The following is a 27,191-nucleotide window of genomic DNA, read 5'->3' as shown; positions in this document are numbered from 1 at the left end:
TGCTGCCTGACCTTGTGCACCTAGAGAACATCTCCACCTAGTAGCAGGAGTATTTCTGCATTTGGGTCCAGTTCTGGGATGTGCTTGGCAATGTGGTGAAGATGCAGCTGGTGCCGCACAGCACTTGGTGTCGGGATCTTGTTGTGGTTATTCAAAATTTCATTGCACTCTAAGAGTGTAGGGAGATAGATGACAACTTTACCATCCAGAGACTCGAGCTGGAAGTCTTCTGCCTTCCTTCCGTAAGTTTCCGCGCTGCCTGAGCAAGTTCTAAGGTAGTATGGGAACTGATTACTCTCAATGTTGAACAAGTCAAAGAACTCTGGTCTGACTAGTGAGCGATTGCTCTGGTCGTCCAGAATTACATAGGCTTTGATAGCCTTGTCTTTGGCTCCCTTAGGGTACACCTTAGCGAGGCATATCTTTGAACAAGAACGGCTTGACTGAGCTTGACCGCAAACTTCTGTGCAGCTCGAGCTGACAACAGTTGTCCTGGAGTGAGCCTCTCCCTCCCCGCAGTCCTGTTGTGATGGTGAAGGAGCTTTGTTGGTTTGTGGTAACGGGCCAGGATGCATGGCCCCATCATGATTAGTGCTATTACATTCTGGGCACTTCACGGTGATTGTATACTCTTTAGCGAGGTGAGAGGTAGAGGAACAGCATTTAAAACATTTTTTTCTCCTTGAGAAGGGCCATTCTTTCTTCAAGGGGTTTTTTCCTAAATGTTCTGCATTTTTTGAGGGGGTGGGGTTTGTTGTGCAATAGACAGTTCTTGCTAGGGTCATTGTTAGTTGTAGAGACTTCAGTTTTATGCACTGAGACAGGTTTATTGATGTTAAAGTTATTTGAAGTGGATTTGACTGGCTTGGTGTGAATTGTACTGCTACCTGGACTCATGAAGCTAGGGTCGTTTCAATTCTTCGCCTCCTTGCACACACAAACCTAGTGAAATACTCAAAAGGAGGAAATTGACCATCGTTCTTTTCCTTTTACTCTGAGCCAACAGACACCCACCTTTCCTGCAGCCCAAATGGAAGTTTGTCCATGATTGGTCTAATTCCGTATGAAGTATCTAAATATGACAGGCCAATTAAATAGCTATCTTTTTTACTGCCTTCAAACTCCATGAGTAGATCTCCGAGCTCTCTTGTCTTTGGCTGACACCTTAGGAAAATTTTCCAGGTGTCGAAATAGTGCCGTTTCAATAATTTCAGGGGCCGCATAGCACTCCCGAAGTCTCTCCCATGCTTTGCTTAAGGCTAGCTTGGGGTTGTTGATGTACACTGAACGTATGCATCTCACCTGTTTGCATGATTCTTTTCCCAGCCATTTTGTCATTAGATCCAACTCTTGGGTTGCTCCGAGCTGGACTCCATCGATAGCATTGGCGAATGAGTACCATGCATGGTAATTTTCAGGTTTATCGTCAAACTGGTATAGTCCTGAAGTGATGAGATCTCGTCGTGCTAAATACTGTGCCATGGATTCAGCTGCAAGTGGCATGCTGGCTGGGGGAATATGTCGGTGGGTATATGACTGAGGGTGTACATTTGTTATGGGATTTGCTGATCTGAATTCAGCCTTTGCCTCTTCTCTTGCCAAAGCTGCTAAGTTTGGTGTCGAGAAGTATTTGTCATCAGTCATTTCATTCTTGAATTTGTCGTGAAGTTGCAAGGGAAAATTATCTTCCTCAGATGAATGTGATGCAATTGGGCCTCTCTGAGACTCTTCATGAGGTGGGACGTTAGCATTTAAGTATGGAGAGGAAGAACGAATCTTCAAATCTATTTGAGAATGGACGTAGATGTTTGTGCATTCCAATCGGGTCCTTTCTAAAGTAGATTTTACTTCTTCCAGAACATGCATTTCTTCGGTATTTTCTAATATCTCTGCTTCCACCCAGGGAGCTTCAGCTTCTCGGTGTAGCGTCAGCACTTCTAACTCTGCTTTTATCCTTGCCCTTTCCAACTGGTTTTTGGCTTCTCTGGAAGCCTTTTCCATTTCCAATTTTGCTTCCTGTTCAGCATATGACACTCAGACCTTAGCGGCTTCTGCTTTAGCCTTGCATGGGCAGTCTTATTTGTTGATGCCCTACTGCTCCTGGCGCTGGATGGCAACAACTTGATGCTGGATCGTGATGCCATGATCGTGATGACTTGAAACATCTGGTAATGCTGCCTTTTCACTGTAGTGTTCTTGCACAGGTGTAAAAACTCTGAACTAAACACCAAGTATAAACCAGTCAATGAGGCGCGATCCCAGTAAGATGAACCGTTTACTGTTCGCTCTTCCACTTTAACGTATGGTGAAAACTGTTGACAAAATACAAAATATATACAGTATTTGTTTCCTTCTTGGCATCACATTTACATCATAAATACTTGCAAAAGTAAAACTACAACTGTATTACATTAAAGTGCAACATACAGTCAGAATCTCCTTACGCCATCAACTGCTTTAAATACACTTCAACACTAAACTATCCGCAACTTTTTAAATAACAAAGAACATAAACTTTATCAACCGTCATTACTTTTAACAGAATTAGCGTTAACATTTTTACTTCAACATATCGATTATCTTATGAACTTACGGCGTTGCTTCTCTGATGTTTCTAGTGCGTAGAAAGAAAACTTTTCTCGCGCTGATCCTGCACACACAATCCCCTCCTTCTCATTTCTCCAAACCGGTATTTTCCTACAAGACGCAGCAAAACCGGGGTGTGACATCATCGCATGCTGTGATATATCACAGACAACGAATTTACTTTCAACAACCTTAACTTTAACTAGAAAACGATTACAAACAAATTACTAAAGCGAAAATATAATAAAGCTAAACAAATGCCTTAAAGGCAACACACTCACTTTGCCCTGTTTTCTGTCCTTGCCTGTTTGAAGGTGGTTTACCTATTTATCCAAGTACTTCTCTGACAATAGATGTGTAACAGCCTAATGTAACATTGTATGGAAATACAAGATAACACTGATGCAGACATGTTTTATACATTTAACAAGGTGCTTTATTAATGCAACAGAGTTAGTCAGTTTTTCAATGTTCGTCGTCACCTGGGTCATACTGTCCGTGAACTCCCTGTCGGTTGCCTCCATACACTCCAGTATTTGTTTTTTTTTTAGTTTTAAGTCCTCCTGCATGTGAGCCTACAGCTCTCCGTCATTTAGCAATTAAATTTTTCTAGTCTGTAACTGGATAAACGCACACCAAGTCTTTCATGGCAAGATTCAACACCAAACATGTCGCTTGTTTTCGGTAGATGTGTCCTGCTCATGCTCAGTAGGAGGAGATTCGCCCAAATACCCATTTTAATATGGACGGAGGTATTTTCAAAAATGCTTGGTGTGGACACCTATCGTTTTTATGTGAAACCGGTGTTTTCAAAATTAGCCGCTCTAGTGTGGACGTAGCCTTAGACATTCTACAAATTCTTTCTCTTGGGGTCCAATACTGGCCTGGTTTTCCTAATTCACTTTCATGTTAAAATCCCCATCAATTATTATGACATTGCCTTTCTGACATGCCATTTCAATCTCCTGCTGTAATTTGTAATCTACATCCTGGATGTTGTTTCGAGGCCTGTATACAACTGCCATTAGGGTCTTTTTACCCTTCTCATTTCTTAACCCATAGAGACTCTACACCTTCTGATCCTATGTCATCTCTTTCTAATGATTTAATATTTTTTCTTATACACAGGGCCACATCACCCACTCTGCTTACTACCTATCTTTCTGATACACCATATATCCTTGACCATTCAATTCCCAATGGCAGCTATCCTTTAGCCAAGTTTCAGATATGGCCACAACATCACACTTGACACTCTGTAGCTGAATTTCAAGATCATCCATTTTATTTATTATGCTGCATGCATTCAAATATAACACTTTCAGTCCAGTATTTGTTGCTTTCTGTTTTAACCGCACCATGCCTCTATTGATCCCTGTAACTCATTCCATTGTTTGTGAGTATGCCTCATCCCCTGCCTGTCCTTTCTATCATCTCTGTTGCATGCTATCTTTGATTTATTTCTGTTTTCCCCTTCCTCAGCCCTATCACTCCGGTTCCCATCCCCCTGCCAAATTAGTTTAAACTGTCCCTAACAATTCGGTTAAATCTGCCTGCTAAGATATTGGACCCCTTTGGGTTCAGCTGTGATCCATCCTTTCCGTACAGGTCAAACCTCCCCCAGAAGATGGCCCAATGATCCAGGAAGCTGAGCCCTGACCCCTACACCAGTCTCTCAGCCACACATTAATATGCCTGATCATGCTATTCTTGTGCTCGTTAGCACGTAGTACAGGTAGCAATCTCGACAGTAGTGCCCTGCAGGTCCTGCTTTTCAGCCTCCTACCCAACTCCCTGAATTCTCTCTTCAGGACTATCTCCCTTTTTTTTACCTATGTCATTGGTACCAATTTTACCAAGACTTCTGGCTATTCACCTCTCCCTTCAGCATCCGATCCATGACCTTCCATACCCTGGCACTTGGGAGGCAACACACCATGCGGGTATCCCTATCAGGCTGACAGAACCTCCTGTCTGTTCCTGTCACTATGGAATCCCCTATGACTACCGCATTCCTCATCTTCTCTCCCTTCTGCACTACGGAACCAGGCTCAGTGGTTGTGGCTCAACCCGATCACCGTGGTTGTCCTCTGTCAGGTCACCCCCCTCAACAGCATCCAAAATGAGATAACGATTACTGTGGGGAATGGTCACAGGGGTACTCTCTACTTTCTGGGCTCTTCCCATCTCTTCCCTGATAGTCACTCACTTATCTAACTCCTACAGCATCCGGTTGACTAACTCCTTGTAACTCCTATCTATCTCCTGCTCACTTTCCCTAATAAACTGTAGGTCATCAAGCCATAGCTCCAGATCTCTGACTTGGTCTCTCAGGAGCTGCATCTCGGTGCACCTGGTGCAGATATGGCCATTTGGGAGACTGGAAGATTCCCAAGATTCCCACATCTGACACCCGGAACAAAGTACTAACCCTACATGATGCAATGGTGGAGCAGGCTCAATGGGCTGAATGGCCTAATTCTGTTCCTATGTCTTATGGTCCTGCTGTGTAACCTAATGTTGTCTGAATAAAACTTCAGGTTACTGTACTGATTATTTAAGTATTGCTGTGCTATTGACCTTTTTTTGTAAAAAAAAAAGCTTAGCACAAACTTGTATTTTGTAGTACTTTTTGCCCTGCAGACACTTGAACCATGGTAAAAGGTTTAAGTATAAAGTTACATTTCAAAAATTCTTTGCCTGTCTTGTATTGAATACCAAGATAATACTGTACAAAAGAATAATCTGTAACTTTGTATCAAGAATATTTTTCTTAACACAATTTATCTAATTGCTGGAAATGCCTATGCTTACATTTATCTGTGAAATACTGTGCCTTGAAAAAGTATTCTGCCCCCACAACTATTTTCACAGTTTACTGTCTCGTTTTCTAAATTTGAAATATACTGAAGCGGGATTTGAGTTAATCTACAAAACATTGTGCATCATGTCAAATCAAAAGGAAAAAAATCAAAACCTGTCAACAATTTATGAAAAACTAAAAAACAAAATTGTGAGGCTGACGAAGTATTCAGCCTCTTTGTAAGTACTTTGCTAACTTTTCTCAGGTGCAATATACAGTATTACCTTTTCAACTCACCTGCTTTTTTGATGTAGAAAATTAGGGGATCACCTGTTCTCAATGAATTCACAAGAATAAATAACCCTCTGTTTGTAAGATCCAACAGTATGGTCGATTTTCAATAGACCAACCCAAAATGAAAATGAGAGCATTTTAGAAAGTCAGTAAAATTATAACAGAGAAGCACAAAGCTGGAGAAGGGTACAAGAACATCTCAAAGGCACTGAATATACTGTAGACTCAGTGCACCAACATGGAAAAAGGGAAAAATCATGAAACCACAACCACAACTGGCTAGGTCAGGCCATCTCCCTAAACTTAGTTCCTGGAGGAGTATGTCACCTAAACACTAACAGTCACTCTCAGCAGTTGCAATTGGAGATGAAGTTCATAGCTCCACAATCTCTAAGGCCTTGCAAAAAATGTTATTTATGGAAGAGTGGCAAGGAAGAAGCCCTGGCTTTAAAAAAGAACACATCCTTCCCCATAAACATGCTGCAAAGCATTATTTAGAAGATACTGTAAAGATGTGGAAGAAGGTCTTCTGATCAGATAAGTCTAAGTGGCACGTGCAGTATAAATCTAATACTACGCATTAGCCAGGTAGCACCATCCTACTATAAAGTATAGTGGAAGTTGTATCATGCTATGGTGATGCTTTTCAGCAACAGTCTGAAAACATTGAGCAATTTTGCAAGGAGGAATGGCAAATCTTGCTCCATCATGTTGTGCAAAGCTGATAGAGACTTATCTAAAAAGACTACTGGCTATATTATGCACTGCAGCTGACTCATAATGCTTTATACCACCAGATCATATTGTTTCCTAGCAACCCGGTAGCACATGCTTTGCAGCCCTGTGGTTGGGGACCACTGGGCTATAATAGCTACAAGAGGTGGTTTAACTAGGTACTGACGAATGTATATGAACACCTTTGAACTGCTGACATACAATTTTTGAAATTTTAGTTTTTCATGCTGCCTGTTTTTCCCTGTCGTTTTGGGCTCTGCTGTGGGGTTGTTGAGGGTGGGGGGGGGGGGTGGAAAGAGTGCGTGAATCACTAATAAAAAGATCTTGGTTAAATAGGTCAAAATCCTTGGTTGTAGTAGTTATTTAAGTGAACAAAGGGTTGGGGGATGAATATTTTTTTACAAGGCACCAGATTTTCACAAGAAATTCAAAATGTGCTTGTTAAAGTGGTATACTTTATATGCTAGTTGGGTTGGGATGGGGGTGGGGGGGAGAGGAGAATGCAGTTTTACATGCCAGATTAGAATTACCAGAATATATTCGAAACAACACTATCAACACAAGGAAGATAGGAAATCAGATCTTGAATATATCATGGCCCTTTACCTTAGGCTGTATTCCATTTTCTTGCCTATTCCTTTTAACACTCATCTCCCCTATAGATATTTTGTTGTTGTGTAGTTCAGCTCTGAATGTATTCAATATCTGTGCCTTCGCAGCTTACTTGGGTTTCAAAGCTTCATATCCTCTGGGGAGGAAAAGACATTTTACTCATTGGAGTTCAGAAGAATGAGGATGGATCTCATTTAAAATTATCAAATATTGAAAGCCCTAGATAGAGTGGACATGGAGAGGATGTATCCTATAGGCGGGGAGTCTAGGACCAGAGGGCTTAGTCTCAGAATAGAGGAATGCTCATATAGAACAGAGATGAGGAGGTATTTCTATAGCCAGTGGGTGCTTAGCAAGCAGGCTTCAAATACACCAGTGCTTAAGAAATACATGGTAACCTGCCTCAATGACTATCGTTCAGCAGCACTTAAATCCACAGAGATGAAGTGTTTTGAAAGTTTAGTGATTAAACATATCATCTCCTGCCTGAGAAACAGCTTGGATCAGCTCCAACTTGTCTACTATTGCAACAGGTCTGTGGCAGACGCCATCTCATTACCTCTTCACTCAACCCCAGAACATCTGCACAGCAAAGATATATTTACCAGGATGCTCTTTATTGACTACAGCTCTGCATTAAATACCATCATCCCCTCAAAGCTAGTTAATAAGCTTCAAGGCCTCAATACCTCCTTGGATCTTCAATTCCCTCATTTGCAGACCCCAGTCAGTTCAGATTGGTAACATCACCTCCATCAGCACCGGTGCGCTTAGCCCACTGCTCAACTTTACACTTATGACTGTGTAGCTAAGCACAGGTCTAATGTTTGCTGATGATGTCACTGCCATAGGTCAAATCAAAGGTGGTGACTTATCAGCATGTATGTAGGAGATTGAAAGTTTGGTTGAGTGATGCCATAACAACAACCTCTTAGTCAACATCATCAGGACAAAGGAGCTGATTATTGACTGAAGGAGAATGAAACCAGAGTCCATGAGCCAGTCCTCATCAGAGGATCAGAGATGAAGGGTCAGCAATTTTAAATTCTTTGGCGTTATTGTTTCGGAGATCCTGTTCTGGACTCAGTACATAAATGTAATTACAATGAAAGCATGGCAGCACCTCTACTTCTTCAGGAGTTTGGGAGGATTCAGCATGACATTTAAAACTCTGACAAAATTTTAAGTATTTAATTTTAAAATTTTAATTGGCTGTATCAAAGTCTGGTATGATGCATCAATGCCCTTGAACTGAAAATCCTACAAAAGGTAGTGATATGGCCAGCCGTCACTGGCAACTTCCACCCCCACTATTGAAAACATCTATCAAATTGTTGTTGCAGGAAAGCAGCATCCATCGTCAGGGACCCCCACCACCTAAGGTATTCTCTCTTTTCTCTACTGCCATTAGGTAAAAGGTACTGGAACTTAAGGACTCACATCATCAGCTTCAGGAACAGTTTGTACCACTCAACCTTCAGGCTCTTGAACAAAAGGCAATTACGTAAACTCAACTCCACTTGCCCAATCATTGAAATGTTTCCACAACCTCTGGACTCACTCTAAAGGACTCCAAGTGACTCTTAATCTCATGTTCTCGCTTAAGTATTTAGTATTATTATTTCTTTCTGTTTGTATTTGCATTGTTTGTTGTCACCGGTTGAGTGCCTACATTGGTGCGGTTTTTCATTGATTCTATCACATGATTACTCTATTATGGATTTGTTAAGTATGCCTGCAAGAAAATGAATCTCAGGATTGTATATGGTGATGTTTATGTACTTTGATAATTACTTTGAACTTTTGTTGAATCTGTGGAATTCACTGCTATGTATGGCTCTGGAGGCAAAGTCATTGGGTATATCAAAGTAGTGGTTGATAGGTTCTTGATTAGTAAAGGTATCAAACATTATGAAGAGGAGAATGGGATTGAGAGGAATAATAAATCAGACTTGATGGGCCAAATGGCTTAATTCGGCTCCCTTATTGTCTTAGATTATAACAGCCAAAATTTGAAAGGTGTTGTAAAAGATGGTGTTAGTGACACACTGCAATGTTTTGTGGGATGCCTTCAAAATTTCTAGATATACCTCTTCTGAACTACTACCACTGCAATCTGCAGCATATGCTTTTCCCTTAAGGAATGTGCTTTTAAACCATCTTAACAAACATCCAATTTTATGATATTCTGAAAGACTTGGCGGAATCTACTCTCTGGAATGCTGGTAAGGCACATTTAAGCAGATGAAGATACATCGCCATGGCCGGAAGAGAAGAAGGAGGGGAAGACTACAAGACAGACTAAACTGGTGGGTGTGAAGCTTCCTTTATCCAGTAGCTTGATAGCAACTCTATAGTCTCTGAAAATAGACAACCTAAGGGCAAGATGCCATATCAGAGGGAAATAGGGTATTTGCTGTGTTCTCTGCTTCACAGAGACATGGTTCACTTAGGAAAGGCTAGATATGACAACTAGACTGAGGAACTTGTAGAACCAGATTGACTTTACTGCAAATTTGAAGAGGGCATAAACTGAGGGTCTATGTTCCATGACAAATTCTTCATGATGCTTTGAAGTACTGGACTTGTTGCATTCTTTTTCCCCTGACCTGGAATATCTAATGATTAAGGGCCATCAATTTAACTTACTGAGAGAGTGATCCTGACCATAGTTTACATACTGCCTGAGGAATGACTTGCATCTGCTCCAATCTTCCTATTGTCACAACAAGTCAATGTTCAAAGTATTTATTAACTACGTATATATATGTCACCATATACATCTCTGAGATGCATTTTCTTTTGGGCATACACAGTAAATCCAAGAAACAGTGAGTACCGGGTGATAATAATCATAAAAAAGAGCAGCAATGGCTGGCTACATTGGAAAGATTGAGATGTTTGATTTCTCAATTTGTAACTGGCTCGTGTATTCTGAGCTAATTAAACAGTATTTTGAAGCAAATGAAATAGCCAATGAGAAATGAGTACCAATTTTGCTGACTGCATTGGGTTTAAAGGCATTCAGTTTACTTTGAAGTTTAACTGCTCCAACCAAACCAGCAAAAATGAACTTTGCTGCTATTGTGAAAGTAATGCAGGAACACTTAGATCCAAAATCTTTGTTGATTACAGAATCCCTTAGGTTTCATTAAAAAAAACAACAGAAAACAAACAAAACTCATGGGCTCATAAACAGTGAGGACTTGGTGATAATAATCATAAGTTTTTGAAAAGCAGAAATGGCTGGCCGCATTGATAGATGCATTGAATTGCATGGGTTATAACTGGATTTTGTATACTAAATGAGTTCAGCTGTATTTTGAAGGAAATGAAATAGCCAATAAAAAGTGAGTCTTAGTTTTGCTGAGTGTACTGGGTTTAAAGGCATACAGTGCTTAGAAGTTTAACTACTTCAACTAAACCAGCAGAAATGAGATTTGCTGATATCATTAACATAATGTTGGAACATTTAGAACCAAAACCATTATGGGTGGCAGAACGCTTTAGTTTTCATACGCAGAATCAAAAAGAAGGGGAGTCCATTTCAGTTTAACATGGCTGAATTCAAGAAATAATCTAAACATTGTTAGTTCTGTGATGGGCTTAATGATGCACTGAGAGATTGCTTAAGTTTGCGGAATCTTACAAGAATGCCTTCATTAAAACAGCCCCTAACTGAAGCACAACTCACATTTAAAAGTTAGTTGAAATTGCTGTATCCATAGGAACAGCTACCAGAGACAAAATTGAATTGCAGTCAGGAATTGAAAGCGAGGATGAAAAAAAAAATAGCAACGTCTGTACAGAAACTGGCCTGGCTAAACAAATTGTGTTGCCATTGTGCCAGGGGATCAACTAAGCTAGACAAATGCATGTTAAAAGTTGATACTTGCAGAAAATGCAACAAAGGAGAACACATACAAAGAGCATGGTCTGCACAGAGACAGGAAAAAGACAAAAATTCAAGTTGCAGTTTCGAAAAGAGCACTAATCTACATCTAGTTCATAAAAAAATATGATGAGACTGACACAGGACTGTGTAGCCTTAAGATTTACATTGTGAAAACTAACAATATGCAAGCAAAATGGCTTACACCAGAAGTGAATGGCAAATTAATTAAAATTGATTTAGACACTGGTTTGGCTGTTTCAGATGTTCCACAATATGAGTTTGAATGGCATTACAAAGATATTAAACTGAAGGCTGCAGATATCTAAAAAAGAACTTATATTGGAGAAAAGATAACTCCTGTGGGAATCACATACATGACAGTGAAATACAACAACCAACAAGCCACATTGAGCTTGCATGTGGTAAAACAGAAGGGCCAGCATTCTGGGGGTGTGATTGGCTGAGACAACTACAACTTGATTGGAGATCCACTGACAATTGGCATGCCACATCTCCTCCAATAAAGTCAACTGAAAGCAAATTAAGAAAAGTACTGGATGATGCCACAACTATCTCCATGCTGAATACCAAGAACTGTTGCCCAAAAGAGGACAAATAGGTGTTGGTGCCGACCTATGTGCCTTTGATTGGAAAGCATATTGGACCAAGGACCATACCACTCAGAGGAAGCATGGAAGTGACAAAAGCAGTGGTCCAACATCAAAAGTTTCTGTAGGCAATATATCTGAGAAAGCTTCTGATATGCTAATCAGGCAGTCAAATACAAATTGTGGCTTAGTTTTAAACTAGAGCTCATGGAGCATCAGGAAAGTTGCAAGCATTCAGCTTTTTTGAGTTTAAAGAACCAGAATCTACTCTGTGTGCATTAAGGTTATTGCATGAACTTCAAGTGGGAGACAAAAAGCTGTTTGTTAAAGTAGATGCAAAGACCAAAGCCCAGCTGGATGAATGGACAGACAAAGAGAAAAAAAGTCAATGGAGATACGAAAACAGAGGATTCATCAGATAATGTTCTGGATGTGGAAGCCAAAAGGAGAGATCAGATCATAAAGGGAGCAATAGAAGATTTAATAAGACAATACTCCAGTGAACTAAATGGACGTTCCTAAGATCAAGATGCACAAACTAGAAGAAGGAAAAGTAAGGAGAAGAAAGGTGTCCAGAGCTATCAGAACCACTTCCTGCAGTCTCAGAATCAACTTCTACAACCACCATAGAGAAGGCCCCAGACCAGAAATTGTTTTCACATACACAAGTCACACCTGCCAAGCAGAGTGTTCCTCCTTGTTAGGAAAGATATTATCCCAAAAGAGTAAGAAACCATCCACAACAATGAAATATTTAGGCCGGAATGGGACTACTTAAAAGTTTACTAGGTTGTGGGTGTCTTTATATAACCATATAACCATATAACAATCACAGCACGGAAACAGGCCATCTCGGCCCTCCTAGTCCGTGCCGAACTCTTAATCTCACCTAGTCCCACCTACCCGCACTCAGCCCATAACCCTCCACTCCTTTCCTGTCCATATACCTATCCAATTTTACCTTAAATGACACAACTGAACTGGCCTCTACTACTTCTACAGGAAGCTCATTCCACACAGCTATCACTCTCTGAGTAAAGAAATACCCCCTCGTGTTTCCCTTAAACTTCTGCCCCCTAACTCTCAAATCATGTCCTCTAGTTTGAATCTCCCCTACACTCAATGGAAACAGCCTGTTCACGTCAACTCTATCTATCCCTCTCAAAATTTTAAATACCTCGATCAAATTCCCCCTCAACCTTCTACGCTCCAATGAATAGAGACCTAACTTGTTCAACCTTTCTCTGTAACTTAAGTGCTGAAACCCAGGTAACATCCTAGTAAATCGCCTCTGCACTCTCTCTAATTTATTGATATCTTTCCGATAATTCGGTGACCAGAAATGCACACAATATTCTAAATTTGGCCTTACCAATGCCTTGTACAATTTTAACATTACATTCCAACTTCTGTACTCAATGCTTTGATTTATAAAGGCCAGCATTCCAAAAGCCTTCTTCACCACCCTATCTACATGAGACTCCACCTTCAGGGACTATGCAGTTATTCCTAGATCTCTCTGTTCCTCTGCATTCCTCAATGCCCTACCATTTACCCTGTATGTTCTATTTGGATTATTCCTGCCAAAATGTAGAACCTCACACTTCTCAGCATTAAACTCCATCTGCCAACGTTCAGCCCATTCTTCTAACCGGCATAAATCTCCCTGCAAGCTTTGAAAACCCACCTCATTATCCACAACACCTCCTACCTTAGTATCATCGGCATACTTACTAATCCAATTTACCACCCCATCATCCAGATCATTTATGTATATTACAAACAACATTGGGCCCAAAGCAGATCCCTGAGGCACCCCGCTAGTCACCAGCCTCCATCCCGATAAACAATTATCCACCACTACTCTCTGGCATCTCCCATCTAGCCACTGTTGAATCCATTTTATTACTCCAGCATTAATACCTAACGACTGAACCTTCTTAACTAACCTTCCATGTGGAACTTTGTCAAAGGCTTTGCTGAAGTCCATATAGACTACATCCACTGCCTTACCCTCATCAACATTCCTCGTAACTTCTTCAAAAAATTCAATAAGGTTTGTCAAACATGACCTTCCACGCACAAATCCATGCTGGCTACTCCTAATCAGATCCTGTCTATCCAGATAATTATTAATACTATCTCTAAGAATACTTTCCATTAATTTACCCACCACTGATGTCAAACTGACAGGTCTATAATTGCTAGGCTTACTTCTAGAACCCTTTTTAAACAATGGAGCCACATGAGCAATACGCCAATCCTCCGGCACAATCCCTGTTTCTAATGACATCTTAAAGATCTCCGTCAGAGCTCCTGCTATTTCTACACAAACTTCCCTCAAGGTCCTGGGGAATATCCTGTCAGGACCCGGAGATTTATCCACTTTTAAATTTCTTAAAAGCGTCAGTACTTCCACCTCTTTAATTGTCATAGGTTCCATAACTTCCTTACTTGTTTCCCACACCTTACACAATTCAATATCCTTCTCCTTAGTGAATACCGAAGAGAAGAAATCGTTCAAAATCTCTCCCATATCCCTCGGCTCCACACATAGCTGACCACTCTGATTCTCTAAGGGGCCAATTTTATCCCTCACTATCCTCTTGCTTTTAATATAACTGTAGAAACCTTTCGGATTTATTTTCACCTTATTTGCCAAACCAACCTCGTATCTTCTTTTAGCTTTTCTAATCTCTTTCTTAAGATTCCTTTTACATTCTTTATATTCCTCGAGCAATTCCTTTACTCCATGCTGCCTATATCTATTGTAGACATCCCTCTATTTCCGAATCAAATTTCTAATATCCCTTGAAAACCATGGTGCTTTCAAACTTTTAACCTTTCCTTTCAACCTAACAGGAACATAAAGATTCTGTACCCTCATAATTTCACCCTTAAATGACCTCCATTTCTCTATTACATCCTTCCCATAAAACAACTTGATCCAATCCACTCTCTCTAAATCCCTTCGCATCTCCTCAAAGTTAGCCTTTCTCCAATCAAAAATCTCAACTCTAGGTCCTGTCCTGTCTTTCTCCATAATTATATTGAAGCTAATGCTATTGTGATCACTGGACCCGAAGTGCTCCCCAACACATACATCTGTCAGCTGACCTATCGCATTCCCTAACAGGAGATCCAACACTCCCCCATCTCTAGTCGGTACTTCTATGTATTGTTGCAAAAAACTATCCTGCACACATTTCACAAACTCTAAACCATCCAGCCCTTTTACAGAATGAGCTTCCCAGTCTACGTGTGGAAAATTAAAATCTCCCACAATCACCACCTTGTGTTTACTACAAATATCTGCTATCTCCTTACACATTTGCTCTTTCAACTCACGCTCCCCATTAGGTGGCCTATAATACACTCCTATCAGTGTTTCCACACCCTTCCCATTCCTCAATTCCTCCCAAATAGCCTCCCTAGAGGAGCTCTCTAATCTATCCTTCCAAAGCACCACCATAAGATTTTCTCGGACAAGCAATGCAACACCTCCTCCTCTGGCCCCTCCTACTCTATCACACCTGAAGCAACTAAATCCAGGAATATTTAGTTGCCAATCACATCCTTCCTGCAACCATGTTTCACTAATAGCTACAACATCATAATTCCAGGTATCAATCCACGCTTTAAGCTCATCCACCTTTCTTACAATGCTCCTAGCATTAAAAAAAATTAGTTGTATTATGTAGTATACTGTGCATATAGTTGAGATGCATTTTCTATTCAGTTGGAATTTACAGCTAAGCATGGAGGAGTGCTGTGTATTTAATATTTCAGTGGTATTTAAGTAATATTGTAAATACATTGAACATTCTTGTTAGTTTAAATTATGCATTATAAGTTATATATATAAATACTTGAACTCCAAACATTATCATGCTACCACATGACATGTTACTCACCTTGCTTAAGGTGAACATGAAGTTAGACTCACATTTCAGAGTCGAGTGTCTTCCATTAGTTTAATGTTTTGAAGTTACAAAACATAGCAGTAGAACATAGAACAGCACAGGAACAGGTCCTTTGACCCAAATGTTGTCCCAAGCCAGATAAAAAGTAAATCAAAAACCCTCAAAAGCTAATTCCTCCATATCCATACAATGTCTGTATCCCCCTATCTTCCTCATGTTCATGTGTCTATCTAAACATCTCTCAAAAGCCTCCAGTGTATTTACCTTTATCACTGTAACAGGCAGCACATTCTGGGCATCCAGCACACTCTGATACTCTCTCTACTCTGTTTAACCTCTCATAATCTTATACACCTCTATCAGAATTCCCCACAACCTCCACCGCTCTAAAGAAAATAACCCAAGTTTGTCCAGCCTCTCGTGATAGCACGTGCCCTCTAAACCAAGCTATATCCTGATAAACTTCTTCTTTACCCTCTGCAAAGCCTCAAAATCTGCCCTATATTCGGGCAACCAGAAATGTATGCAATACTCCAAGTGTAGCCTAACCAGCGTTTTCTCAAGTTACAACTAAAGTTTGAACTCAGTGCTGCAACTAATAAAAGTAAGCATTCCATAATGACCCTATTGACCTGTGTAACCAATTTCTCTCTGCTCAGCTATACTGGTAAGGGTAATACCCTTAACAGTGTACTCTTTCATTGCATTAGCCCTACCAAGCTGCAGCACCTCACATTATCTGGGTTAAACTCCATCTGCCATTTCTCCACCAATTCCACCAATTTTGCCATTCCACCAATTTTGGTGTCATCTGCAAAGTTACTAACACTCCCATTTACATTTTCATCCAGTCTTTTAGTTACGTCACAAACTGCAGAGGTCCCAGCAAAGATCCCTATGGAACACTGCAAATTTTAGACCTCCAACTTGAATAAGTCGCTTCAACCACTACCCTCTGTCTTCTGTGCGCAAGCCAGTTCTGAATTTAAACAGCTGATTCACTGGAAACCCCATGCATATTAATCTTCTGGATTAGCCTCCCTTGAGGGACTATGTTAGTTGCTTGGATGCGGAGAATGTGAGTGAGGTACTTTATGAGTACCTTGCGTCAGTATTTACCAAGAGAAAGGACATGGAAGACCAAGAGATCAGTGCTGAGTGTATAATTATGTTGGGGCATTTAGAGGTTAAGGAAGAAGTATCCACTACTTTCTGTAGGATTTTCTGTTCAAGGGAAATGATGTTTCCATACCAGGCCACGATGCAAGCTGTCAATATGCCCTCCACCACATAGCTAGAGAACTTTGTCAGTTTGGGATGTCATGTCAAATCTAATCAAAGTTCTAAGGAAGAAGAGGCACTGCCATGCTTTCTTCATAACTGCATTAATGTGCTGGAACCAGGACTGATTCTCTGAAGTGATAACACTGCGGAATTTAAAGTTGCTGACCCTCTGCAGCTCTGATTCTCCTCTGAAGACTGGCTCATGGACCGCCATAAGTCAATAATCAGCTCCTTGTTCTTGTTAACATTGAGTGGGAGGTTGTTGTAGCAATACTCAGGCAGATTTTCATTTGGTTTCTATTTGCTGATTTTTCACCACCTTTTATTTGGCCAATGACAGTAGTGTTGACAGTAAACTTAAATATGGTTTTGCAACTGTGCTTAGCCTAACAGTCATGCGTATAATATGGGTAGAGCAGGGGACTAAGCACACAGCCTTGAGCTGCACCAGTGTTGATGGAGATTGTGGAGGAGATGTTGCCTATCTGAACTAACTGGGGTCTGCAAATAAAGAAATCAAAGATTCAATTGTACAAGGAAGTATTGAGGCCAAGGTCTTGAAGCTTATTGATTAGTTTTGAAGGAATGTTAGTATTGAATGCTAAGCTGTAATCAATAAAGAGCATGCTGATGTATGCGTCTGTGTTGTCTATTTGTTCCAGGGTTGAGTGAAGAGCCAATGAAATGGCATCTGCTGTGAACCTGTTAACACAGTAGACAAATTGCTTAGGAGCTTAGAAGAATGATCCTTTGTTTGCATCTTCGGAAACAATTCTATTTCTATCTTTAATATCTCAATTTTTCCCTTTCTTTTGAAGACAGTGACATGGAGTTACATGCTGACTTTGGTTCTTTGCAGGAATGGGACAGGCTCTTGGGGTCTCATGACTGACCTCTATTTGATATGCCAAGGATGCAGCCTAGAAGACTAATGCGCCTATAGGATTGCAGGATTTCAGACTGGAGGCTGGTGCCACCAAAGAAAATTGGTGTGCCGTGGGAGATGGAAGATCAACAGCAGCAAGCTGGCTGCTGGTTGTGTGCCTAGAGTCCCGAGTTCTTTGGGCACAGAGCTCAGAAGAAGCGACGTAACAGATTTTAACATCGTAAGTCAGTGAGTTGTTTGTTATGTCTCCCCTCCCGCTGTGAAACAGGGATGCCTCTTTTTCCCTTATTGGGGAGAGAGAGAGGCTGTAGTATGTCGAATTACAGGGTGAACGAGTAGTCTTTGGGGTACTGCAAGTCTGTGTCTTTATTGATGCATGTTTGAGTGCTCGGTGGGGGGGTGCTGATGTTTCTTTTTGCTGCTGGGGGCTCATCGCTTTGCTGCTGTTTATGAGTGGGTGGGTGGAGTTGGGGGGGACTTTGGGGTTCTAACATTTAACTGTCATTCATTCTTTGGGGTTCTCCTCTGTTTTTGTGGATGTTTGTGAAGAAAAAGAATTTCAGGATGTATATTGTATACATTCCTCTGACATTAAATGTACTTTTGAAACCTTTCAATTGAGAGTGGATCCAAGTCACTTCTCAGGCAGGAGTTGATATGTTTCATCACCAACCTCTCAAAGTACTTCATCACAGTGGATGTAAGTGCTATTGGATGATAGTCTTTGAAGCAGTTTACTACATTCTTCTTAGGCACTGGTATAATTGAAGCCTGCCTAAAGCAGGTGGGTACCACACACTGTCAAAGTGAGGGGTTAAAAATATCGGTGAACACTCCAGTTAGTTGATTAGCACAGTCTTTATTTATTACTCAGCTAGGTACCTCATCTGGACCGGATGTTTTCCATGTATTCACCCTCCTAAAGGATGTTTTCATGTCAGACTCAGTCACAGAAATCACAGGGTCATCGGGACCTTTAGGTGTTTGTAAAGGCTTCTTCTTTTTTTGAAGGTCAAAGCAAGACCTTGTGCAAAAGTCTTGGGCACATGTAAAGTGAAAGATGCTTTCAAACATAACAAAATAAAAAGTATCTAAGTATCAAAAGGTTTACTATAAAGAGCAGTAAACAGTAAAAACTAAATCAAATCTATATTTGGTGTGACCACACTTTGACTTTAAACTGCATCAATTCTCTTAGGTACACTGTCATGGAGTTTTATTAGAAAATCGGCTGCTAGGTTGTTCTAAGCTTCTTGGAGGACTTGCCACAAATGACATGACATTTCATGACATATGCCAGTAATATTAAACCTGATTCTGATTTCAACTTTGGCTGCTCACTTGCTTCTGTCTCACCAGGAAATCCGTGGCAGTCTCGATGACACTGAGATCAGGGCTCTGTGGAGTCCATACTATCTGAAACCTTACAGAAAAATCTAGGGTGCCTATGACTTTTGCACAGTACTGTATGTCATTCAGTTTCACTTTGGAAGAGTTAATCGCATTCAAGCTCTGCCACATCTATTGAGCCTCCTTCAGTGATTCAAGTTGGATCCAGAATTGCCACTTCACACATGAGGTGGCTTTCCAGAGATCGTACTTGAACCTCTCGAATCTTTCTTTGTCGCCAGACCTGAATGCACTACTCAGGCCAATAGCAGACTGCAGTTCTCATTGTTCATCCAGGGCTTCTGGTTGGGGAAGACTCTGGATGATTTTGTGGGAACACACTTGTCTGTGACTGTTTTTATAAAGTCTGTGACAACCATTTCTTCTGATGAGTCCTTGAACACGTTCCAGTCCACCAACTTGAAGCAATATTATCGCCAGTCCCCCACCTCCCATGACAAGCTCTTTGTTGTCCTTATCTCTGGATAGTGGTTTCTGCCTCTATGCAGGGAGGAGGAGGACAGCAATGTGATCAGATTTGTGGTCTAGATATGTAATGGTAGTCAACAGCAGATGCCATGTCGTTGACTCTTCACTCAGCTCTGGAACATCTTGACAGTGAAAATACATACATCAGAATGCTCTTCATTGACTACAGCTACATATTCAACACTATCATCCCCTCAAAACTAATTAATAAACTCCAAGACTTAGGCTTCAGTACCTCCTCATGCAACTGGATCCTCAATTTCCTCACTCGCAGACACCAGTTAGTTCGGTTTGGCAACAATATCTCCTCCACAACCTCCATCACCTCAGGTGCACCACAAGGCTGTGTGCTCAGCCCCTTGCTCTACTTGCTTTATACTTATGACTATGAGGCAAAGCACAGCTTCAATATATTTATGTTTGCTGATGACACTATCATTGTTGACTGAATCAAAAGTGGTAATGAACATACAGGAGGGAGATTATTCAGCTTGACTTTCAGTGTCACAACAACAACCCCTCACTTAATGTGGTTGATTATTGACTACAGGAAGAGGAAACCAGAAGTCCATGAGAAAGTCTTCATTGGGGGATAAGAAGTGAAGAAGATCAGCAACTTTAAATGCCTTGGCATTATCATTTCAGAGATTCTCTTCCTGGGTCCATCACGTAAGTGACCTTACGAAGAAAGCATGGCAATGCCTCTACTTCATTAAAGGTTTTCAAAGATTTGGCTTGTCATCTAAAGTTTTGACAAATTTCTATAGGTGTGCAGTGGAGGGTATACTGACTCATCACATTATGACCTGGTATAGAAGCAGCAATGCCTTTGAATGGAAAAACCTACAACAAGTAGTGCATATCACCCAGCACATCACGGGCAAAGCCCTCCCCTCCATTGAGCACTGTTGCAGGAAACCAGTATCCATCATCAGAGACCACCACTATCCAGGCCAAGCTTTCTTCTCACTGCTGTCATCAGGAACGAGGTACAATACATCAGGACCCACACCGCCAGGTTTAGGAACAGTTATTACCTCTCAGCCGTCAGGCTCTTGCCTTGAGGGGATAACTTCATTCACCCCAATTACTGAACTGATCCTACAAACTATAGACTCACTTTCAGTGACTCATGTACTGGGTATTTTTTGCTCATTTGTTCATTTTTATTCTCTTTGTATTCTGTGGTTTGTCCATTGGTTGTCTGTCCATCTTGTTGTGTGCAGTTTTTCATTGATTTTTTTGTGTTTCCCGGTATTTACTGCAAATGCCCCAAAGGAAACAAATCTCAGAATTGTATGTGGTGACATATATGTACTTTGATAATAAGTTTACTCTGAACTTTTTGAACTTTAACTCTTATTTTAGAAATCACTCATCTCTACTGTCTGGATTTTCATGCTTCGTAACAAATAGACTTTTGATGAATGTTGATTGTTCTTTACATTACAGAGACCAAGCATAATCTACAATCTCACATAATGAAGTTTGTCCCAAAGCCACTAACAGTATCCCTCTTCCTCATAATTGTCAGAAACTGAACAAAGGCATTTACAACCAGGGTGTCATATTTGAGGTTGAGGAGGATGAGCTTTAGACCTCATATGGTCATGACTCAGATTGACTAGCTCTACTGACCTAATATTTCCCAATTCTGCCCTGGACGTGGGTAATCTGCATTGAAAACTTCCCTCTTAGCCTTAGTAAATGCTAGTGGATTCCACCCATTTCTGCAACCTTACTACAGAAATCTCATCATCAAAATTCCTAACTTAAGTATTATTTGCCTATCCACTTTGCTTGCTGACCTGCACTGACTCCGTCCTTAAATAATATCAATTTTTAAGTAGTCCTTGTTTTCAAAGATGATTTTTGTACCCTTCCTCCTTTCTTTGTTATCACCTCCAAATCAAAATAGGAACAGAAACACTCAGTAAGTCAGGCAGCATTAGAGGAAAAATAAAAGTTAATACTTAATTTCAAAGACCCTTAATCAGATTTAAACAATTCTTTAACTCTGAGCCCTTGAGCACTACACCATAAGTGATCATTTTCAATTAACAAGGCTTTGCAATTCCCTGCCTTAACCTGCTTGCCTCTCACCTCATGAAGCTCTATAGATTTTAGCTCTTTGCCTAAACATCTGGTCTTTTGCTGGAATGTTGCTTTTTGTGGCTTAGCATGAAATGAATTAATACTCCAATAACATGTCCAGGAACATTTTGTATGGACAAGCTGGTGAGCACTGTGAGGGTCATGTTTTTTGACTTCTCCAGTGTGTTCAACACCATCCGCCCTGCTCTGCTGGGTGAGAAGCTGACAGTGATGCAGGTGGATGCTTCCTTGGTGTCATGGATTATTGATTACCTGACTGGCAGACCACAGTACGTACAATTGCAACACTGTGTGTCAGACAGAGTGGTCAGCAGCACTGGGGCTCCACAGGGGACTGTCCTGTCTCCCTTTCTCTTCACCATCTACACCTCAGACTTCAACCACTGCACAGAGTCTTGCCATCTTCAGAAATTTTCTGATGACTCTGCCATAGTTGGATGCATCAGCAAGGGAGATGAGGTGGAGTACAGGGCTACGGTGGGAAACTTTGTCACATGGTGTGAGCAGAATCATCTGCAGCTTAATGTGAAAAAGACTAAGGAGCTGGTGGTGGACCTGATGAGGGCTAAGGCAACGGTGACCCCTGTTTCCATCCAAGGGGTCAGTGTGGACATGGCAGATTACAAATACCTGGGGATATGAATTGACAATAAACTGAACTGGTCAAAGAACACTGAGGCTGTCTACAAGAAGGGTCAGAGCCGTCTCTACTTCCTGAGAAGACTGAGGTCCTTTAATATCTGCCAGATGATGCTAAGGGTATTCTACAAGTCTGTGGTGGCCAGTGCTATTATGTTTGCTGGTGTGTGCTGGGGCAGCAGGCTGAGGGTAGCAGACACCAACAGAATCAACAAACTCATTCGTAAGGCCAGTGATGTTGTGGGGGTGGAACTGGACTCTCGACAGTGGTGTCTGATAAGAGGAAGCTGTCCAAGTTGCATGCCATCTTGGACAATGTCTCCCATCCACTCCATAATGTACTGGTTAGGCACAGGAGTACATTCAGCCAGAGACTCATTCCACCGAGATGCAACACTGAGCGTCATAGGAAGTCAATCCTGCCTGTGGCCATCAAACTGCTGGTCCTGGACTTATTTCCATTTGGAATAATTAACTTATTATTTAATTATTTACAGTTTTATATTGCTATATTTCTACACTATTCTTGGTTGGTGCGACTGCAACGAAACCCAATTTTCCTCGGGCTCGATAAAGTATGTCTGTCTGTCTGTCTGTAAATAAAGTAGGGATGATGCAGGATCAGGTGATATGCTGTAGCTGCATGATGTGGGAACTGCTGGAACCCATTGTGCTTCCTGGTGACCACATCTGCACCAAGTGTTGGCTGCTCGAGAAACTCAGGCTCAAAGTTGATGACCTTGAATCTGAGCTTCAAACACTGTGGCACATCAGGGAGGGGAAGTTATCTGGTAGTCACACCCATTAGATTAGCTGCCTCAGATTCGGTCTGTGGTCGGGGACAAGAGGGTGTGACTGTGAGTGAGGCAGGTAATGGGATCCAAGAGTTAGTGCTGGAAGAGCCTCAGTTCTTGAGGTTGTCCAACAGATCTGAGATTCTTGTTCCCTGTGTGGATGAGAGTGGGGGCTGTATGAAGGATGAACAACTTCACTATGGCACAGTAGTTCAGGGAGCCATTCAAGAGGGGGGAAAAAAGAGAAATACAGTGGTAATTGGTGATAGTCAGGGCAATAGACAGAGTTCTCTGTTGTGAGGATTGAGCTGTGTTGCATGTCTGGTGCCTGGGTTTGGGCATCTTATTTGATCTGCAGAGGAATTTGCAGCGGGAGGGGAAAGACCCAGTTGTTGTGGTCCATGTGGGTAACAATGACATAGTTAGAATGAGGAAAGGTTCTGCTGAGGGAATTTGAACAGCTGGGGACTAAATTAAAAAGCAGAATCAAAAATGTAGCAATCTCTAGATTACTACCTGAGCCATGTGCAAATTGGCACAGGGTCAAGAAGATTAGAGAGTTAAATGCGTGGCTCAGATATTGCTGGAGAAGAAGTGGGTTTGAATTCATGGGAAACTTGCACCAGTATTGGAAAAGGAGGGAGCTATACCAATGGGACGGGCTCCCTCTGATGGGATCTGCATCCTCGCAAATTGCATAACTACGGCTGTGGATAGGGCTTTAAACTAAATAGTGGGGGGGGGGGTTCAACAGATTGGGGAAATATGGATAAAGTAAAAAAGAAAAGTGTGGATAAAGATAAAGCAAAAAGAGAAAAGAAAGAGTGGCATGAAGAAAAGTCAAGTGTAAAAGAGTTAAAGATTTCAAGATTTTAAAAGCACAATGAGTGTAAGGGCACTTATAGTATTCAAAAGAAGGTCAGTGAACTTCTGGCACAAATCAGTACAAAGGGGTATGATTTAGTCACCGTTACAGAGAAGTGGTTGCAGGGTGGAGAGGGTTGGGAATTAAATATTTGAGGGTATCAGGTAATACGGAAGGATAGGCAGGAGGGTAAGGGAGATGGGGAAGTGCTCTTAATTAAAGGTGAGATCAAGGTGATAGTGAGAGACGATATGAGATCTAAGGAGCAGAATGTTGAATCCATCTGGGCAGAGATTAAGAATAATAAGGGGATAAAATCACTGGTGGGAGTTGTCTATTGACCACCAAATAATAATACTGCAGTGGCACAGGCAATAAACAGAGAAATATTTGAGGCATGTAAGAATGGAACTGCAGTTATCATGAGGAATTTTAACTTGCACATAGATTGGGTGAATCAAGTTGGTCAAGGCAGTCTGAGGACGACTTCATAGATTGCATCCATGATGGCTTTCTTGAACAGCATGTTACTGAGCCTACAAGGGAATGTGCTTTCTTAGATCTGATCCTGTGCAATGAGACAGGTAAAATTAAAGATCTCATAGTCAGGGATCCTCTTGGAAAGAGTGATCACAGTATGATTAAGCTTTCCGTACAAATGGAGGGTGCAATAATTCAATCAAAAATCTATTATGCCTAAACAACGAAGACTACAATGGGATGAGGGAGGATTTAGCTAGACTGGAACACAGGTTATATGGTGGGATGGTAAAGGAATAGTGGAAGACTTTCAAAGGGATTTTTCATGGTGCTCAACAAAACTATATTCCAGTTAAAAAGCAAGGACAGTAAGGGTGGGGAAAGACAGCCTTGGAGGTGATGCAGAGGAGGATCACCAGGTTGGTTCCAGAGGATGAAGGGTTTAGACAATGAGGAGATTGAGTCGCTTGGGACTGAACTCGCTGGAATTCAGAAGAATGAGAGGAGATTTTATAGAAACCTATAAAATAACGAAAGGGACAGATACGATAGAGGCAGGGAAGTTTTTTCCACTGGTGGGTCAGTCTAGAACTAGGGGACATAACCTCAAGATTAGAGGGAGTAGATTTAGGATGGAGATGAGGAGGAACTGCTTTTCCCTGACAGTGGTGAATCTGTGGAATTCTCTGCCCAATGAAATAGTAGAAGCTACATCTATAAATATATTTAAGATAAGGTTGGATAGATTTTTGCATAGTAGGGGAATTAAGGTTTACGGGGAAAAGGCAGGTAGGTGGAAATGAGTCCATGACCAGATCAGCCATGATCTCATTGAATGGCACAGTTGGCTTGATGGGCCACATGGCCTACTCCTGCTCCTATTTCTTATGTTCTTATGAAATAACTGTCAACAATAAATTGATAAAAATTGACTATATTCCATACATTCCACGCAAAAATGAAAGATTGCAAGTTTTGTATACCCCAACATCAATTAAATGAGAAACTGTTTTTGTTGTACTTTCTCTTCCTCCTCTCAATTTGTACATTGATTACAATTCTGACCTCCTTCCAGGTGCATGACACATCTTGCTGAGATTCATTTTACCACACAACCCCAATCCCCATTGACTTTGATGACAACCAATTAAGGATGAAAAACTGCAGCTGTTCTTGTTGAAGTTGTGTACCGACATTGTCCTGACCTGTGATTTGTAGTCAAACATGGGGTAAATGTGGTCACCATGAGGTATATTAGTTGCTTATATTTCTTTATAGAATTTGGACATCATTACAATTTTTTGTCCATTTAATTGCTCCAAGGAAAGTTAGATTTCCACCATAATTTTGCAGGGTATATATAAACTGTGTGATTAAAGCATACTTTGTTCATCAGTGAATCTGTAAAACTTTAAAAAATTTGCAGTTACAGGATTACTTTTATTAAAATTTAAACTCAAGGATGTACCAAAACTTCTGCTTAACTGAGGTTAAAAAACCACAAAATAAATCTACATACGCTAGGAATTAGAAATAAAAAAAATAGCAAATACTCAACTGGTCGAACAGTATGGGTGGAGAGAGATACAGAATTAATGATTCAGATCAATGCCCCTTCTCCTTTGTCAAGATACCAAAAGTCATGTGGATACACCGTGTTTATCTTCATTACAAAACTCCCACCTCTGGATAGGAGTCTGGTTACAAACTGAGGATCATTTGTTCCGAACACCAAGTTTAGTACACTAAAATGGAAGAAAGGTGAGAAAATAGTTGATTTGCATGGAAGGCGTGTTTGTGCCCATGGACTGTGAAAGGAGAAGGAGTAAAAAGAAGGTTCCGCATGGGAGGTGAGTTAGGAAGATTCAGTCGCTACATATACATGGTGAGGTAGTAAACTGGATTAATCATTGGCTCAATGGGAGAAGTCAGAGAGTGGTAGTGGGACTAGGCAGAAAAATGGTTCGGCACAGCCAGTAAGAGCCAAAAGGCCTGTTTCTGTGCTTTAATGGTTCTATGGTAACAAAGAAAGAATGGCTAACCGTTTGGAATGAAACATGAGTTGCAAAGCTGCTTTCACGACGTGGTTTCGCTGCGCAGATTTGCCCACAGCCGATCAGCTCCGGACGCCGGGGACTGACGCGCTGCCATGGAGACCACGCCACCGCGTCCCTCCGAGCCTCTGCTCGGCCTTGATTGGTCGATACGGCGCCTGGCGCTGTGGATTCTGGGTAGCGGCAGGGCCCGGGAGGAGGCCGAGTTAGCGGCGGGCGGGAGGTTTAAGGCTGCCGAGGCACAAGCCGATGCGAGTCAAGGTAAAGACGTGACCTGGCGGTGGGATGGGAGGGTAATGAGTCCGCCGTGGGTTGGGTTAATGGCAGCGACACTTTGCAGAAGTGCCGACCCCACAGGACCAAGTTCAGTAGCTCTGCACGGCCCACACTGTGTAAAAGGAGGGTCCTTTGCAAAATAAAATTGTAGTGTGGGAAAGGGTTCTACAGGACAACTGAGCGCAACTCATTCGTCCTGTAGTGTGATGGGCTATTAGTTCGTAAAGGCGATGTAAAGAGAAATAAGCATAATTTTGTTTATCAAGTTGACAGGTTAACTGATCTTTATTTTAGAATTTCATCATCTGTCGTTGTTTTCCCATCTTTTGAGTTTGCTACATACACACAAACAACTTTTGACATGCTGAATCAGGAGGGGAAACCCACTGATTTCATGATTAAATGGTTCAAAGGCTTGGCTATCAGTAAATCGATGTTTTGTTGTCAGTTGTTCTTCCAGTACA

General features: G+C 41.3%; 2 protein-coding genes across 9 annotated transcripts in view; one reads left to right on the top strand and one right to left on the bottom strand.

The window, feature by feature from the left end:
* Nucleotides 1–26,558, bottom strand: LOC132397337 (uncharacterized). Of its 6 annotated transcripts, XM_059975994.1 has the most exons (4): nt 26,440–26,521; nt 25,956–26,142; nt 2,594–2,738; nt 1–2,312 (listed from the first exon to the last, which is right to left on the bottom strand). In XM_059975994.1, exon 4 carries the CDS (start codon nt 1,999–2,001, stop codon nt 1,117–1,119), a length of 885 nt encoding a protein of 294 aa, XP_059831977.1. In that variant the 5' UTR covers nt 2,002–2,312; nt 2,594–2,738; nt 25,956–26,142; nt 26,440–26,521; the 3' UTR covers nt 1–1,116. The 6 variants fall into 6 exon arrangements, with proteins under 6 accessions (XP_059831977.1, XP_059831975.1, XP_059831974.1 ...); XM_059975992.1 differs by lacking the exon at nt 25,956–26,142 and having other exon boundaries at nt 2,594–2,697; nt 26,440–26,558; XM_059975991.1 differs by lacking the exon at nt 25,956–26,142 and having other exon boundaries at nt 26,440–26,518.
* The window catches only part of LOC132397336 (coiled-coil domain-containing protein 34-like), a 30,100-nt gene continuing 29,440 nt past the window's right edge, over nt 26,532–27,191 (top strand). For 2 of the 3 annotated variants that reach the window (XM_059975990.1, XM_059975988.1), the window contains exon 1: nt 26,532–26,712. In XM_059975990.1, the coding sequence (XP_059831973.1) occupies nt 26,547–26,712 (166 nt within the window). In that variant the 5' untranslated portion in view covers nt 26,532–26,546. The remainder of the gene's footprint in view (nt 26,713–27,191) is intronic. The other variant, XM_059975989.1, reaches the window with a different exon arrangement.

This window comes from Hypanus sabinus, chromosome 7 (genome assembly GCF_030144855.1).
Source record: "Hypanus sabinus isolate sHypSab1 chromosome 7, sHypSab1.hap1, whole genome shotgun sequence".
NCBI classification, from domain to species: Eukaryota; Metazoa; Chordata; class Chondrichthyes; order Myliobatiformes; family Dasyatidae; genus Hypanus; species Hypanus sabinus.
The sequence above is the reverse complement of the archived record's forward strand: the minus strand, read 5'-3'. Positions and strand labels throughout refer to the sequence as shown.

What these genes read in the sequence shown, in the direction of transcription:
- LOC132397337 (XM_059975992.1), bottom strand. Translation starts at nt 2,001, where the DNA reads ATGGAAAAGGCTTCCAGAGAAGCCAAAAACCAGTTGGAAAGGGCAAGG.